The sequence below is a fragment of the Anoplophora glabripennis genome, unplaced genomic scaffold (assembly GCF_000390285.2).
Source record: "Anoplophora glabripennis isolate ALB-LARVAE unplaced genomic scaffold, Agla_2.0 scaffold344, whole genome shotgun sequence".
NCBI classification, from domain to species: Eukaryota; Metazoa; Arthropoda; class Insecta; order Coleoptera; family Cerambycidae; genus Anoplophora; species Anoplophora glabripennis.
In genome coordinates, this window is record NW_019416438.1 from 1 (window position 1) to 18,085 (window position 18,085).

The 18,085-nt window shown below is 32.7% G+C and overlaps 1 protein-coding gene across 1 annotated transcript in view; it reads right to left on the minus strand.

Moving 5' to 3' along the window:
- Positions 1 to 8: 8 nt before the first annotated feature.
- The window catches only part of LOC108910557 (titin), a gene marked incomplete at its 3' end in the record, with an annotated part of 178,869 nt that continues 160,792 nt past the window's right edge, over positions 9 to 18,085 (minus strand). The window contains exons 6-14 of the mRNA XM_018715198.1: positions 9,389 to 9,539; positions 9,213 to 9,333; positions 8,976 to 9,154; positions 5,600 to 5,715; positions 5,313 to 5,544; positions 4,996 to 5,262; positions 540 to 766; positions 353 to 482; positions 9 to 241 (exon numbers count right to left, since the gene is read on the minus strand). Coding sequence (XP_018570714.1) covers positions 9 to 241; positions 353 to 482; positions 540 to 766; positions 4,996 to 5,262; positions 5,313 to 5,544; positions 5,600 to 5,715; positions 8,976 to 9,154; positions 9,213 to 9,333; positions 9,389 to 9,539 — 1,656 coding nt within the window. The remainder of the gene's footprint in view (positions 242 to 352; positions 483 to 539; positions 767 to 4,995; positions 5,263 to 5,312; positions 5,545 to 5,599; positions 5,716 to 8,975; positions 9,155 to 9,212; positions 9,334 to 9,388; positions 9,540 to 18,085) is intronic.

Sequence of the window (18,085 nt, forward strand, 5' to 3'; positions counted from 1 at the left end):
GCCACGGCAAATTTGGTTCCATGTTTGTTTTCCGCCTCGCAAGTGTATCCGCCGGTATCCGACCTCTTCATTGGTCCTAAAACTAAGTCTTCGTTTCCGGATATCGGTTCAGACGTAGCGTTCTTTCTCCATTTATACGTGAGTTTAGGACGACCTTCGCCATGACACTTAACTGGACTTGGAATTTGGTGTTCAACAACGTTAATGATCTTAGGAGAAACATGGACGTTTTCCGGAGGATCTAAAACAGTTTTCTGAAGTTATCCCTGTTATTTTGTTACACTAATTGGTCGTTAGGTGAAGAATAAGAAATAACGTTTGTACTTTTAAAGATTCACTGTCTTTGACTTACAATCTACTGCGATTTCAATTGTTGAATTAACCCCAAGTCCAAGCGAGTTGTTCATACTCTCACAGGAGTAATGGGAATTTGGAGAACTTTTATTTAGCTGTTTTTCAGGCCATCGATCCATGTTCCATATCTAAAAAGTATATTTACATTTGCAAAATTTTCTCCGTTTAGTAAGGTTTATACCTACTAGAGTCGAATTGATTGACTCAAAGTCGTTTTTCCTGTAGTCTGGAGGTAGTTTCGTCGTTTTAACACTATAAAGCGAGTTCTCGTCCGTATTTAGTATGATGCCATCCTTTTTCCAGATTATTGAACATTCAGGGTAACATTCAACTTTACAAGTTAAATTTATGTGTTTGGAGGAATACAGAACACCTCGGTACGTCGGAAGTTTCTCAATGAATGCAGGAGGAGCTAAAAAATCAGTCCTCAATACAACAGAAATTACAACTAATTGCTTCTGATGTTACAAACTTTTTGACTGGAGTGCAAACAAAAACTAAAAGGTCTTTTTAATGAATTATTTTTAATTTGGAAAATCTCGTTTACGAAAATTTTAGCTCAATATGTTTTTGTTATCAAATGAATTTCTGGGAGAGATGCCATAAAAGGAAGGCATTGTACGTTTTTTATGTTTTTATTGCCTGCAGCGAGAATTTTTATCCCAGTTTGTTTTTGTCATTAAAATTATTTCTGTAGGCATGTTACGAAAGAAAGGTATTGTCTCCGAATACGAAATTTCTCGCTTTTTCGGAGTTGACTTTCAAATAACTTTGAACACGGGCTGACTTCGTCAAACGGATTTGGATTCAGCTACCCCAAAAATTCAAAATACCACTCTCAATATTTGCTGAGAAAATAGTTTTGCTTCTAATTTATCGCATTTTAAGAATAGCAAATAAACGATATATCTTTGTACGTGGTTGAAATAACAGAATGTAACAGCAAGTTGTTTTCTAGAAGTGAGAAATTGACTGCCTTTCTATAAAAAAAACCTAATTTTTACCATATTTCCAGTTGTGAGAAATGTGTTACCTCGAAATGTCTAATTTTGCACAAACCCTATTTTGATAGTTTCATTTTAGAACTAGGAAAAACTTCCCAAACTGGCATCATTGCTCCGAGAACATTTAATTGGAATTGAAAATAAAAGAATGCCTTTTTAAATACTTTGCTCCAGCAATCAGCTTTATGCCTTTTTTGCAAAAGCACTCCGCGCGGTATCGACAAATAGTCCAGGGAACGAAAAGAAAAATAGGGTAAAACCTCCGAATACTTTCGGATAGATCCGATTTTTATGAAAATTTGGAATTAAGTTTATTTCACCCTGTAGATGAAAAGTTATATATGCTTGATATGCGCCTCTTATTTTTAGGGGATGAAAACCACTCCTTATGGAATAAAATCATATCTTAATATATAGAATAAATATTGTTTTATATTGTGGGTTATAATTTACGTTATTTTATAAAGTTTCAACCCTGAAAAACCACCCTTGATGATAAAAATATAAAATTAATAGCTTATTTGACCTTAAAATATTTTTATAGCGCATATACTACAGATAGAAAACTTTTCAATAGTTTATGGTATTATAAACAATTTATTACAATATTTCAACCCTCCAAAAACTACCTCTAATAACAAAATATTAAAAAAATTGTTTTTAACAGTTTGAAATGATTTGATAGTAGGTACCTACAAACAGGGTAAATTAAGTCCTTTTACCTGTTTATGATACAATATATAATTTATCGCATTGTTTTAACCCTTAAAAAACACTCCCAATGACAAAATAGAAAAAAATGGCTTTTAGATTATTTAAAATGAATTATATTTTTCGTAATACTTTTCTCGCGATTTAAGTACTTTAATACTGCAATATTCAAAATAATTATTTGTCAATATTTTTTTCATGCAGAAAATCATAATTTCTAATTTTCAAATATATATGCATACATATTATTTTATTGTGGATAACCAAAATACTGAAATGTTCCGAAAATTGAAGCGGTAAGGTACTGTTGGTTTTTTAACGATAATTTCCTTAGTTTTAAAGCTAAAACGTTGCAAAAGCGATTTTACGGAAAATTTCGACAGCAAAAAATTACTGTAAAATTGAATATTTTTTAACGCGTTATTTTTTAGGTTTTTGAGGTTAAACTGCTAAACTGCAAACTTCTAGCAGATACATCTCTGTTAATTTTTATCCTACATAAATAAAAAAAAACAAATTCTAAACATTTGTAGGTACTCTTGAATATTTTTTGTATCTTTTTTATTTTTAGTTATTTTCAAAAATATGTTACTTTATTGGAATAAAAAACATTTTTTTTTAATCAAAACGTAATATTTTCGAAAATATGCATTTAGTCCAGACGGTATGTTTCAAAAAGTCCATATTTGGGTAAATTGTATATCCAGGAGATTTTTGGCTTTTTGGCATTCAAATATCACTAGAAATGAAAATTTTTCTATGCGCATAAAAAAAACGTGGGCTTAACTTTTCGCGGCACAATACGTTAAAAAAATTCGAAAAATGTCATATTTTTCTTCCTATTTAATTATGTATCTTTTCAAGAGTTGATTTTAGGCGAAAATGGAAGAGGAAAAAAATGTTTGTAATTAAATTTTTTACAATACATGACTGGTTACAAATCGAATGAATCATGATTATTATGGTAAAAATCGAAAAAATCGCAAAAATGGGGTTAAAAAACAATACTTTTTAGGGAATTTTTTTGGGGTATTTAAATTGGGTATAGGACCTTTATACTTGGCTCAAAAAAACTTCATGTTATGTAGAATTATCACACCAAATTTCATCAAAATCGGTTCGATAGATTTTGCATAATAATTTTGCAATCCAGATTTTGAAAAAAAATTTGCAAATTTTCAAAATTTTGCACAGCAAAAACCAAGGCCCTTAGATACTTGAAAATTTAATCACATATAGAAGGGCTCTCAAGCTTTCAAACTTTTTTTGAAAAATTCGAATCCGTCAATTAGGAGAGCTCTGGCGCTTGTTTAAACATTGGTCGAATTTTTGTACTTATAAACAATTAGAATAACATTGTGAATCCTCAACCACATCAAATTTTTTAAAATAGGTTTTAAAAGTTCTTGGAAAGACGCTTCTTAAAAAAAAACAGATCGATTGATCTATTAATTATGTAGTTATAGCCGATCAAAGTTAACCGCCATTCACACTATATGTACCTACTGGGACATCCGGGCTGATTTTTCGAAAAATATCTTTGGTATTTTGAGTACTTACCAGGTCTAAGTTTGCAATACTTTTCTTCATTGGCAACCTACTTTAAAACGTGTTTAAAATTATTTATGCATGCGAGAAATTTTTTTGAAAATTGGATTACAAAATTATTATGCAAAATTTATCAAACCGATTTTGATGAAATTTGGTGTGATGATTCTACATACCATGAAGTTTTCTTGAGCTGAAAGGCCCTATTTCCAAATTAAAGACCCCAAAGTAATTCCCTAAAAAGTAATTTTTTTTAACTCCATTTTTGGCGATTTTTTTCGATTTTTACAATAACCATGATTCATTCGATTTGTAACTAGTAATATTTTGCAAAACAATTTATTACAAACATTTTTTTCTCTTTCATTTTCGCCTAAAATCAATTCTTGAAAAGATTAAATAGGAAGAAAAATATGAAAATTTTCGAATTTTTTAAACATATTGTGCCACCAAAAGTTAAGCCCACGTTTTTTTATGCGCATAGAAATATTTTCATTTCTAGTGATACTTGAAAGCCAAAAAGCTAATCTCCGTGGATATACGATTCTCCCAAACCAAAACAGATACCGCCCAGTCTAATTCTAAATCGCTTAAATTTGTATAATATATTGTTAGCATATAAAAAATATAAATTGTAGAAGGATTGCCTTTAATTTTAGAGCTCGTGAAAAATTCATTAGTTTTTTTACTGATTTTCTTTCCGAAAAAGCGAATTAACAGTTTTATTTTGATCATAACTCTGTTAATTTTTATGCTAATGATTTAAAGTCAAGTTAATTTTAAAGATTTGTGTAAAGTACTTGTGTGCATTTTCCTTGAAAATATAATTTTTTTAGTTATTTTACGTTAAATGCTTCCAATTTCGTTTCTGGCAAACATGAAATTATCTTCAACCAGTCGTATCTCGGCACCTATTGCAACTATATAAATGAAATAAAACTCCATCTTTTTCTTTTTCTATAAGCTTCATTTTGCTCGTGATGTTTTTTTTTTTCATAAAATGTCTATTTTCCGAGTTATTCGAGAGAAACTACTGAAAAGCGTCTTTTTTTAATAAGAAATGTATATTTTCAATCACCAATAACTTAGAAAATATCAACTTAAAGAAAAATGTTCATAAGGTACTTTTTTTTGCTTAAAACTGATTGCTGTATCGATTCCTGTGGTTATTTTCAATATTTTATTTTCAACTCCTAGAAGGGGTGGCCTCCACCCCCTGGGCAAAAGTGCTCATCGGCACTATATAACTTTTGTTTCTCGAGCTCTTTTCTACTTACAGTCCAAGTTTCACGTCAATCGGTTCTATCTGAAAGAATTCGGAGGGGAAACCCTTGGTTCCCTGGACTAAAAACCATTCACAACATTTTTTTTTACTTACCATTCACATTTATGAACACCGTGGCATTCTCGCTCCTCCCACCTTCGTTTACAGCAGTGCAAGTAAAATTACTCCTGGTTTCCAATCGTACAGGCGATATCGTAAAATTGGAAACCGTAACCTCGACCATTTCGTGTACACCTCTATACCAGACGTAAGTCAAATTATCGGGATTACCGGGATTCTGTACGATACACTCTAAAGTTACCGATCCACCCTTCACCACATCCGAAGGGTGGTACCTGAGGACGGCCGGGCCGGGGGGATCTAGAAAACTTCAATGTAACGCCTGTTTGATTTTTCTTTGCGATATTTACAATACACAATTAACTCCCTGGGTTCGGACTCGTTACCCCATCCCGCAAAGTTCTTCCCCTGGCATGTATAATTGCCGGAAAACGTCTCGTCTACTCTCTCTAGGCTTAAAATGCTCGGATCCAGGCCGCAGAAAGGACCTCCGTACCCTTCTCCGGTTCCGCTCTCGTCGTAGCTCGTATAGTTACACTCGGGGAATTCTTTCATAAGTTGCCCGTCCAGAAACCAGCGTACCTAAAAATGCGACTGTATTAATTTTACGTACGTTTGTCTCTTGGAGAAGTGATACTTTTTCCAGTGTCGAAGGATTTCCTGAAGTTACGTTACATTCCAGGAGAACCGTACTCTTTTCTAAAGCTTTTACGGGGGCTGCTGGTTGCATCACAACTTCAACATCCGGAGGATCTAAGAAGATGAGAAATATGAGATACTAGATTTAAAGCCATTTATCTGAATTTATTAAAAATAATACCGTAATCGTACAGAGAAGAGATTAATATCAATTATTGCTCATATATTTTTTAATAGATCTACTATTTACATCAAAAGACTGAAAATTCATTATCTATAGATCTCTAGATTAATTAAATTACCAGGATGAATTAATTATACAGGGTGAATCTTAAATTCATACATATATTTTAAAGCGGTACAGATTTCTGTGTAGAACATATAATTAATACATTTTTGGGTATAAAATTAGAAATAAAATAATTTAAAATGAATATGCCCTATATTTTAATAGAAAACCTATCGAGAATCGCTGATAGAGCATCTTATATAGTGTTGTGGTATTACACAGAACCCTTAAACACTAATTCTTATATGAAATAGAAACAAAAGATAATAAATAAATACCTTTTTAGGCTCTATGTAAAATTTTTTTAAATATCTTCACAAAAATGGCCCTTCTCTTACCCTAGCCATTCCTATTTTCATCAATAATTTATTTGCACCTACATACTTAGCTTTTACTGTTTATTATTATATTAGGTATATAATAAACTACTACACTATACAAAAGAGTTCAGTATAAAAAAACTAACGTACCTCGCTGCTATTTTCAGTATAATTTAAATTAGTAGTAAAATTTTTGCATAATAAGTTCATCAAGAAATTATAAAATTTAGCAAATTTAGTACTATCTGTCTCGCCACTGGTTTACGGTAAACAAGTAAGTCGATGCTGAAGTCACTGCTTTGAAAGCAATAATTATTCTGTAGTACTGAGAAATATTATTTTATTTAAAGCATATTTGTACAAAATCAAAATACGCATTTCCCAATTCAAATTTACATTTCGTTATTTGTGTATCGCAATCTATTTTTTTTTAATAAATTTATTAATGTGCTGTAGTTAGATCACATCATAGAAAACATTAGACGTTATGTGTTTACTGTCACAATCAGTGAAGAGTTAATTGTTTTTTTTAATTACCAGTTTCCTGTTGTAGATTAATTATCTACTTGTATAATATGGGAAGGTTGTATACAAATATATGCAGATTAGGACAACTTTGGCATGCTAGGTTTATTGACTAAACTTGTAGCAACGGACTGTTGAAGTATCTTATTTACCAATAATTACTGAAACGTTTCGAGTAGGTAATTTAATAGATTTTCTTTTTAAATATTGGGCTTTCCAATTCAATGACATTACATTTTCATTTTCTTTATTATAAAGTTAAGACTAGGGTTATTTTTAACTATATATTATAATTTTTTCTATTTATTTGAATTCAGCATGTTTCAAAAATAATATAGCTTTTTTCAGAATTTTGTTTTTATTAATATTAACAGAGATATACAACATTAAAATATGAACATTTTTCGTCCTTTTCTATAGGGCGTTGTGACGTCAACTATGTCGCATGCGCATTACGCTTTAAATTTAAATTGGTATATCAAGTTAAGTTGGCTATTCTGACATTGATGGAACAGTCACATTTTTTTTCATTTACCATTTAATATTTGTTGTGCTGTTGACCGGTTGTGTTTTTGTGTGTTATTTTTGCTTATTATAATTTTAATTAACATGGAGAGTATCGAAAATTACAATATACTTATCATATCACTATGTAATAATAAATAACATAGATCTACTAGGTTTGTGATAATACCTCAAATTATAAAATATCAAAACTGTCATGAATCATGATGTCAAATCATTTTCTGTGTATTTTGTTTATGTCTCGATTGCACATGTATACGGGTTGACGTCACAGCGAGTGAGACAATAATTTTAGATAGTACAGAAAATGTTTAAATTTTATTTTAAAATTGTTCCTTTGTTCTCCATTTTTTCTGAAAAGTAAGTGAATTAAAGTAAACATATAATCTTTTACTATTGAAAATTAAGAGCAAATTCAATTATTGGAATCTAAGGTAAACGACCCCATTCAATTTTAATTCGCTCATAAAACAGTTTATTATTTTTAAAACTAGAATCCGTCAGAGTTCGTTAAGTCAGGATTAATCTGAAATATGATACTGAGAGATTTAAATCTTATTGTATATAAAATTCCCCATAAACGATTTCAAAATATACATATATTTGTAATTTTGAAGAACAACTTTTTTTGGACCACATTTAAAATTCACCTTGTATAATATAGTTATCGTCCATAAATTATTTCGTAAGTTGAAGTATGCAAAATAATACGTGCTTTAATAACAAAATATAAATTTTAATGTTTTTCTGTTAAAATTATTTATGACTCCTGAATTAAACAATTATAAACTGCGTTATTACCAGAACGTTTTGGCATCGCATCCTCTCATTCCTTATCACTGTCTAATAACTCACACGAAATCTGGAATCGGTAAGTTGAATAGTTTACAAGTTACGGCCTTATATACAAATTAACTAATTATTAGTCTGGACGATCCCGAGGATCTTCCACAATCGCAATGTTTTTTTTTTCATGGTAGATTTCATAATAATACATTGAAATCTATCATATTTTTTTATTTCAAATTTGTAACCTGGAATTTTTCGTGAACCCCCTTGTCTTTGGAGCCAAAAAAATTTGGTCGCATATTTAAATTTCTTAAAAATTATTAGTCCACTAGAAAGCCATTAAATTTAGAAACTTTTTGTCTCTTTATACTTTTTTCGTAAAACGCAATGTTTTCGAGAAAAATGTCAAAATGTGATTCGCCATTTTCCTCAATAACATTGCGTTTTATGAAACAAATATCAAGGGATAAAAAAGTTTCTAAATTCAATGGTTTTCTAGCTAATAGTTAAAAAAAATCTAATTTGGGACCAAATTTTTCTGGTTCCAAAAAGCTTAGCACTGTGAGATTCCACATGTCATAAAAATCCTGTGTGCCAAATTTAATGATTCTCGTACAACATGGTTTTGAGATATAAAAAATACTTCTAAGGGGCAGATTTCAGGGGGCTGTAACTCCGAAAGAGGGAGCCACTTGGCAAAAATAAAAAATATGGATCCCCTAAATTTGTCTTAAGAATCTATGACAAAATTTCGTTGCATGAATTTCGGGACACCCTGTATTTCCTGGCCTACGAGCCCACATTTTCATAAAGACCGCGCGGGGTCCTTTGTTATAGCTTGTATAAGCTCGATATACTATTCCCTCTATTCCCTACATTATATACGATTTAAATTCTAGAAATTATATAAATAAATTAATACGTACACTGAACATTCAAGTATATGCCCTCCGACGTCTCTGTCCCAACATCGTTCCTTACTGAACACGTGTATTCGCCCATATCCTCACGGTCCACACTTTTTATGGTAATTCTTGGTCGCGTTACAGTACCTCCCTTGTATTTGCTCGTATCGCTCACTGTCAGATTTTTTCCATCCTTCGACCTACAATCACGTCAGGTTGCGCATTACATAATTGTAAACTATAGCATGTATTAATTACCAAACTATCGCCCTCATTTCCTGCGGGTTCGCGATGAAGAAACAATCCATGTCAACGGTGTTGTTTTTCGAAGTTTCGTTTATAATAATATCGTGTGCGACGAAATTAAACACTGGTGGATCTGAAATGAGAAATATTCACGTAGTTTAAAAAAAATCTTTAACTGTCCTCCTTACATAGAACGTCCAATGTTTTGCTTTCATAGAGTTCTGGTTCACCGCTTTCGTTCCTGGCCTTATTCTGTGCGTAACAATAAATCCTGTTCCCATTTTGGTAGTAGCTGGTGTTGAAGGACAATTTGCTTATTGTTGTGTACGTTTTGTTATCCTGCAAAATGATATTTTATAAACGCCGTGGTTAGTGTAAACTAAAGGGTGTCCCAAATCTAACGCGGGATTTGGATTGTGCGCCATTTTCATTCCAAATAGTTGGTAGCATTAGGGCCACATGTTGTAACACTTCGTGGTTAGAAAAACGGATGAGCGAGTGAAGAATGTGAAAATTCATTACAAGTACGGAGAGTGTGTAGCTAAGAATGTGCGCAAATTACTTGGAATTTTCGGTAGAAGGAACGCCCCGAATGAAACAACTGTGAAGTTGTCAAATGTGAACAGACAGGTTCGGTTATAGACGATAAAAGAAACAGCTCGGCCTCGTGCTGACCGTTCAGCCGAAAATGTTGCTGTTGATGAGTGATAGTGTGGCGGAAATTCCCGCAACCTCAGTGCGTTGTCGGTCACTGCAATTATTAATCATTTCACAAAGCGGATTTTAACAAAAGGTGTGCGTCTGCATCCATTCAAGATTCAGCTAACTCGGGAATTGAAACCAAATGACCATTTAATGCGCCGGATATTCGTTGATTGAATGTTGAAGAATCAACAAGTGGATGGTGATTTTGTTAAGAAAATCATCTTTAGCGACGTGGCGCATTTATTTCTTAGTGGGTATGTGAACAAGAAAATAGGGCCAGCCTAGTGATTGTCAATGGAGAACGATATTGAGAGCTGTTGAACTTTTTGTGGCCTCATTTGGAGGAGATCTCTTCGACATCCTCTTTCATATTTCATGGCAGTTTACCCTTTAAAAACATTTGAAAACTTGGCCAACTTTTTAATTAATAAAACCTTTTTTCCTCATATGAATTCCTGCGTTTCTTTTGGGACATCCTTTATTATAAATCAAATAAATACAGTTAACGAAATACTCTTTGGTAGTATTTCCGAAACATTTTTTTTCAGATATTTTAGTACAATGTAAATTAAAAAATATATAGTAAATAAATCCCTGCATCACAATTAACCAGTGTTGAAAGAAAATTATTAAGATAAGTTGAAGGAAGTTCGACTATATGAAAAGCACAATATAGGTATTTTATTTACTATAAAATGCAAAATTACTATGATCTAAATCCGATTTACGTAAAATTTCAAGGAAGTTTAATCAGCGATATTTATTTTTGTGACCCAAGTCTGATGATGTGGTATTCATCAGTCCATGTTTAAAGCTTTATAAAAAAATTTTTAACTCGCATTTTACAGGAGAAAGAACTGTTCGATATTTTTTTACCTTAGGAATCCCCGTAGCAGTACTAAACAAACTTATTTAAAAAATTTATTGGTAACATTTCCATTTTCTCGTTAGTTTCATACGTTCAAGAAATTCTCTTATTTTAAGAGAATATTGAAAATTCTGAATACAATATTAATTTTTATTATTAATTAAAAAGCCAATCAGAAAAATTGTTTGTTATAACTTTGGATATTTATTGTAAGCATATGTTTTGAATTTTACAACCGTCTAATATTCTTTCTGTGGTAATTATTATCAATATCTGAAAAGCCCAGTATTCTAGTGGGACACTTTTTTCATGACTTGGTTTTTATTTTCTCTTTGTGAGCTGTCAATTTTATACAGGGTGTTAGAACTGCCTTAATTTTAACAGACGATAGAATACATTAAAATAAACAAATAAACCTTATATGACATGGATTCTAAACTCAACCATTTCCGAGAAAAAAATATCAAAATCTCCAACTCGATGTATAAAAGTTCGATTAATTAAGGAATATTAATATTACTGCGCGCATAGAATACCATAAAATACAATGTTTATCACTTTTTTTGAAGTTCTAAAAAATAATTGGCGTTGTAATAAATTTAAAATTCGATAAAATTCATGTCGAGCAATACGACAACGGCGCGGCGAATAACAGGAGGTACCAAGCTGTCCAGCTAGCAATACGCAATTCAGTTGGTATCTGGAATTGGACCGTGTCTGAGTGTCTTTTGCGTACCACTATTTCCTTTTGTTTTGTACTTGTGCGTTGTTTAAAAATTACTGAGTTACTTTTTGGTCAGTACCTAAATTATTTTTAATACGTATGATTATTTGGATAACGTGAATCTTTGGGTACCCACTTTAAGTACATATTTTTCAAATTTATAATTTGAAAAATATGTATACGTATTTATAATTTTTATGCTCCTGTTTTAAGAGATTCATAATTACTAAAATTCGAGCTAAAATTTAAGCACAACAAAACGTACTACAAAATCGATACATTTTATTTTATTTATTTAAAAACTGGAAAGCAATTATCTTGAAATTTACTAAATGTTTCACAATAATAGTTGTTTACATTTTTGTTATTCCGTAGGACAAGTCTATCTAGGTGTGTGGCGTTAGGTTGAGCGCTGTTGTCACGTTGTGATGAAACTCCCCAATATTAATACTCGCTGTATTTTGAAATCTGTTACGCCCCTGTAATATACAACTTTTTTGTTAATTTATGATTACTCTATCTCATGTGAATACACCCTGTATTTATTTATTCACTTTTAATTTTATCGAAAATATTTGCCATTTTTTTGTTAATTTGGCGTACGTTTTTGCACAAAACGCTGTGTCTAATTTTTGGCCTGCCCTTGTTCTCGGGCTAGTCTATATGGGGGCGCATCCGCTATCAAATCCCGTAGGTTCTTCCAGATGTTGATTTCAATTCTTGAGGTTAGTTCTAAGGCCACTACGGTGAAACTGCTTTTGACTCTTATTATTTATTCAGGAGTTCACTTATAAGGGGTTGTTGCCCCCTTACTCGTATGTTTAGTCATAAAATGCGCTAGTAAAATAATGCAGGTTAATTTCTGCCCACCCTGTGCATTTTTCTGGCTATGGTATAAATGTATAAATATGCTTAGCGATACAGATTAATTTCTTGGGGACCGACACACAAGGGGACGTTTTATCGGACTAAAGTAATAGACAGCAAACTTAATAAGACACATGGGCCGGGGGTTAAACATTGGTACAACTCCAATAAATTAAATAAAGCAGCCGCCTTTAGTATGTAAAACTGCGTGCTGGTGCGATATTTTAAATCAAGCCCGAGCAGAGCATTCTAGTCGTTGGAGAACCCTTTCGTTGTCGGATGTGTCTCTCGACCGGAAATACGCAAGCTATGTTTCGTTCTGGATGGATTCCCTTCTAAAGCGTGCTCCGTTGCTAAAATACTCGCAGAAGAACTCTCGGTTTTCTAACACCGAGAAGGGCTGAATAGGTTTTTCCTTTGGAACACCATTCATACGGATTTATTTAATAGCCGTTGAAATTGCGGAATTTCTCTTGGCAATCTAAACGTTGTAGATCCTTGAAGAACCTGGGTATTGTTTTATTCAAAACCGCGGAGCTTTAGTGGAACATTAGCATGGCAGCATGCACGTAGAGTTAAAAACCAGCCACTGCGTTACTTAGTACTTTTGTATGACTGTAGTGTTTAATTGAAACCGACTTTATATAAATAAAGCGCCTTTTGAAGTCGAGAAATAAAAAGTGTTTCGTTATCCTGAAAGGTAGCCCTATTAGGCTTTTAGTCAGTACTAAGAGCATACGAATGAGATGCAAATGTTGAAAAAAAACCGTAATTCAGTAAGTCGAACCCTTAGAGGAATAATTGTCAATTAAATTAGAGCATCTTTCATGTTTGGTATGAAATATCATAAGATATTAATAGGAGAGAAAATAACACAGCCCCACAAAAAAAAGTTCTATACCAGACACTTGAGTACACAGATTTTGTGTATTTTTTTTATGCTGAATGCTAATACGTAGCCCAGAAACCGATGTACAAGGTAATTTTTTTGGTAAAACGCTAAGACATCTCCGAAATAGCATGAAATCATGAGGGTTGGGGTCGCTGATTACGAATTTGACAGCCCATTATGGCGGATTGAAAAGTACCATAGAAATTGGTATTTACAACCCAAAGAAATGCGTTATGAATGTTATACATTTGTAATTATATTTGAAGGAAAAAAGATAATTTCAATCTTACTCGAAAATGTAATCATCAAATTATTTAGTCTAATTATTTTGATGAATCTTTCCGTGCTGTTTACTATTTGACGTTTAGTGTAAGAAGGAGCAAAAAACAACTATTATTGAACACTACAACATCGTATAATAATTATTAAAAAGGAAATTAACAGATTTCGTCTAGAGATGTTATAAACGCTTATCGATCTTCTGTCATCAAGAAACAAGAATGAAAGTACAATCTGAAACTCCAAGTTTGATCGCTGTAGCAAAAGTGTTGAAGAGCAATGTTGGGAATTCAAAAATAATTCAAATGCTGATAAAATCCGACTCGAATTAAGAGATAGAAATGTGGCGGCCAACGAGAAACAATTCTTAAATTTCAGCATCAGATAAAACCATAAGTCATACTCAGAGGCGTATCTTGTCAGCTTGCTAATCTCCATCGCGCATCAAATTTGAGAACAGATGGATACTGAACGCCGTCTCCGTTTTCTCTTTCCGAAGGCGGTTTTCTGGTGGGAAAAAGAAAGACCTATATTCCAGACAGAGACCTCTATCTACACAGTTTAAGTTATGTAAAGAGTGTTACGTAAAACTAATTAATACAGACAGTCTCTTGTTGTTGATGTTGGAGTAGAACTAATTGAATAGGGACGTATTAAAAGAACAAGAACAGGCTAGTTGACTTTGCGATAGTCAATTGTTTTTTTAATCGGTGCGTTTTCAGTGATTTTACCAGAAGCACTTTTTTGTGTAAATTAAATTTTACAGTATTATGACTGCAAAAAAATCGTAACATCAAAAAAGTTACTTCATAAAATATCGTTATGACAGTTTAGCAGTTGGCCAAAAACTAACAAGACTGACTGATTTAACGCCCCCAAAAACTTGGCTATACAGGGGTGTATAATCTATAAAAATTAAACTACAGCTTCCTGATGATATTTGTAATAGAAAAGTCATATATGAAAAAGTTTTACCTTCGCGTTTTTCTTTTTTTTTCTTTGTAAATTAAATTTATTCATCGAAAATGAAGGCCGACCCTGTGTTATTTATTAATAACTTTGGAAATGTTTTTATGCTACCCGAGATGCAACCTTATAATACATATAAGTCGGTATAAACTAATACTAGTAATACTAAAAGAATGCTATGTTACATTGTCAAAAAAATTGTGCAGTCAACTGATTTTTTATTTGTTTTGAATTCATTGTTCACTTAATTATTAAATATTAAGCATCGTCCATCGACCTATCAGTGTTAAAAAGTGAAAGATTCCAGACAAAAATTTTTATTTTGTAATTCCACGATAGTGACAGTGTAATTTTATAAAGTAAAAAAGAAGAATAGCGTGTTGATTACATTAAAAACGAGATTCTTATTTCTAACTTTGCTTAATTTTTTAGTTTGTGCACAAACTAGTTTTATAATGAACTGAGAAAACAATGCATTTACTATTTCTGAACGTATCGATATGGTGTTAGTGTATGGTGCAGCCAGAGAAAATGTGCTCGCGTCGACTAGGTTGTACCGGGAACGATGGCCACAACGTCACCCCCATGTGCAAATACAATCCTACAGTCCGTTCAGCGGCTGCGAGATACGGGAAGTGTTATTCCTCGAGAAGGACGTGGTCAGCAAGTGAATCTTAATGTTGAAGATGCAATGTTGGAAAATCTTCACGGAGACCCCACAATTAGTACTCGACGACTCGCACAGGAAGTAGGAACCTCATCTCGTACCTTATATCGCACCTTAAGGCGCCAGCTGTTGCACCCCTATCATCTGCAGCAGTTCAACAGATTTTACCCCGGATTATGATCAACGAATGCGTTTTACAGATGGTTTTTACGGCAATCAAGTAGACTTTCTTGCTTATGTTTGTGTAAGAGATAAGGCGACATTTACCCGTGATGAAGTGAATTTCCATAATATGCACATATGGGCCGATGAAAATCCTCACGCGATTAGGGAAACTCATTTTCAACATCGGTTCTCGGTAAATATTTGGCCTGGCATAATGGGCGATGTACTTGTGCGTCCCTATTTCTTTGAAGAACGACTAAATGGACCAACATATGCTGATTTTTTGGAGAACCGGTTGCCTGAATTATTGGACAATGTGGCATTACAAGTTCGGGCACGCATGTTTTATCTTCAAGATGGGGCTCCACCATACAGTATTCGAGAAGTAACAACACTTTTAAATTAAATGTTTTCTCAGCGATGATGGACGCTTTGGTCCTGTGCCGTGGCCACCTCGGTCACCCGATCTAACTCCAACGGACTTTTATCTTTGCAGTCACTTGAAGTCATTACAATACTCCAATTGCTACGAAGGAAGAATTGCGAAACCGTATATTTGAAGCTGCTGACACAATTAAGGGAATACCTGGAATTTGGGAAAATATTCGTCAAAATTGGGTGTGTCGGTGCCCATGCCTGTATCCGCGCTAATGGGGATCAATTTTCTCTAGAAATGGTAAATTTTATTTCATTTTGTTCCATATTTTAATGGAGATTGTTTAGTGCACGCAGTTGGCAATTACAGATGATTACGGATGTGGTTTTGTTTGCGAACTCTCGCAGTAACAACAATGCATTTAAGATAGTAATTAATTATTATAATAAGAAAATATCAGTTTTTTACATATCTATTTTTCTTAGTTTGTACTTTTGCATTGAAAAATTCCCCAAATATTGAGAAGCATCTTTCTATATTTCAATGACGATTTGTTTACGCGGCTGGTCTACAGCACGTAACTCATTGTACTGCACACGGACAGGACCGTTCCAGAGAAAATATTTTGATCCATAATTGAACTTTAATTTACGAAAAAAAAAACGCAAAAATAGAACCTTTTTGTATAACAAATTTGTATTACAAATATCGTTAGGAAGCTGTAGTTTAGTTTTTATAGATTATACACGCCACACCCTGTATAAAATATGTGCAACTATCTAAAAGTAGTCTGTTATTGTTAAGGATCATATACTCGCATGTATAATGGAAATTTTTAATTAAAGTTAATTCCAGTATATAGAGGTATTTTGTACTTTTTACCGTTTTTCTTTCATGACTTCTGACCATAAAAGTTAATATGCATCATACAGTACTGAATAATTACTTTAATATTAGGTTTTTGCTGTAGCACACGGAATAATTAATTTAATTAAAGGTACAATAAGCATAATTTTTATTTTTCATCTACAAAGCTCATTTTACCTCATTCGAAAAAAAAACAGGTGAAAAAGCTAAAATTTTATTGCTAATACGATTGTCAAAAATTGACATATGGAAACAGAAAATACTTGGATTTCAATTGCTTTTCACTTATTTTGTTAATGTCTGAATATAAATAGAAACCACCAGTACAATTTTTTCAATCCTGGGAAAAATCCAAGATCAAACGGTTAAATATGCCTTGGGAAATAAATTCTTAGCCGGGATATCTGGGAACGGCAGGCCTTGGTTGCCATACCAGTGAAAGATCGACATATCAGTATTTCCGAGCGAATAAGGGACCCTCTCACAACCCTTAACAAGCCCCAATTTCCGTGTAAATAATAAGGAGGCGGTTGTTTCGATATAGTTAGGTCATGGATTGCGAAACAACACAAATTTTGGGGATTAACATGGAAAACACACTCCAAAATTGTAAACGCTCTAGGCAAATTTGGTAGTTGCTGTTTATTAAAACTTGGCTCAGAATTTTAAATAGCGGGGAGGGTTTTGCTAGAAAAACTAATAATTTGGAACTATATGCATGATTTTAGCTACATTTTTTAAAGTAAATCCCAGTAAACTCCACAGATAAGACTTCTAATTTGTTGACATTGCTGGAGACTATATGCCCTCACTAGTATTGAAAAACACTACGCTAAACTTAGTAAGCAGGTAGTAATACATAATTATCGAAAATAAAAACATATCACCATATAATTAATGCGAAGAAGTAAATATTTATTACACTTTAATTCAATAGGATGTTTGTCTTAAATTTTTAAATTAAAATATTTTTTTACGTAGGAAAAGCAAATCTTCCTCAGGTATACTGAAGTACAAAGGAAGTTCAAAATGGAAAAAGTTAAAAAATCAGTTGAGATTCAAAATTCACTGACAATAGTAGATTCAGTACATGGATTTGCCACATTAGTTAAATTGCTATAAAAGGATGAAATCCGAATAAACAGAAATAAATGATGCTGATCCTGAAAATAGAATTGTTACTGAAATAGTCTGTAGTAAGTTAGGTGTTAGTTAATATACAAAAGAGGATGACATAAGGGATTTTAGACCAGGAAATCTAGCCCGAAAATGACCATTTCATGCATAATTTTTGGGTCAGGCTGATTCTTTGTGAGCAGATAGTAAAAATAGTGCAAAATAACATGTATCCGTGCGTTGAAAAAGGCGGGCGACATTGCTTAAAAGTTGATCAAACATTAGAAATTCGCGTTTTTCGAAGAATGATTGAGTGTTATCCGAAGAAGCCTCTGTGATAACATCACGATTTATTATTGTTTATTTAAAATGGCATAATTAGCGTTTTTT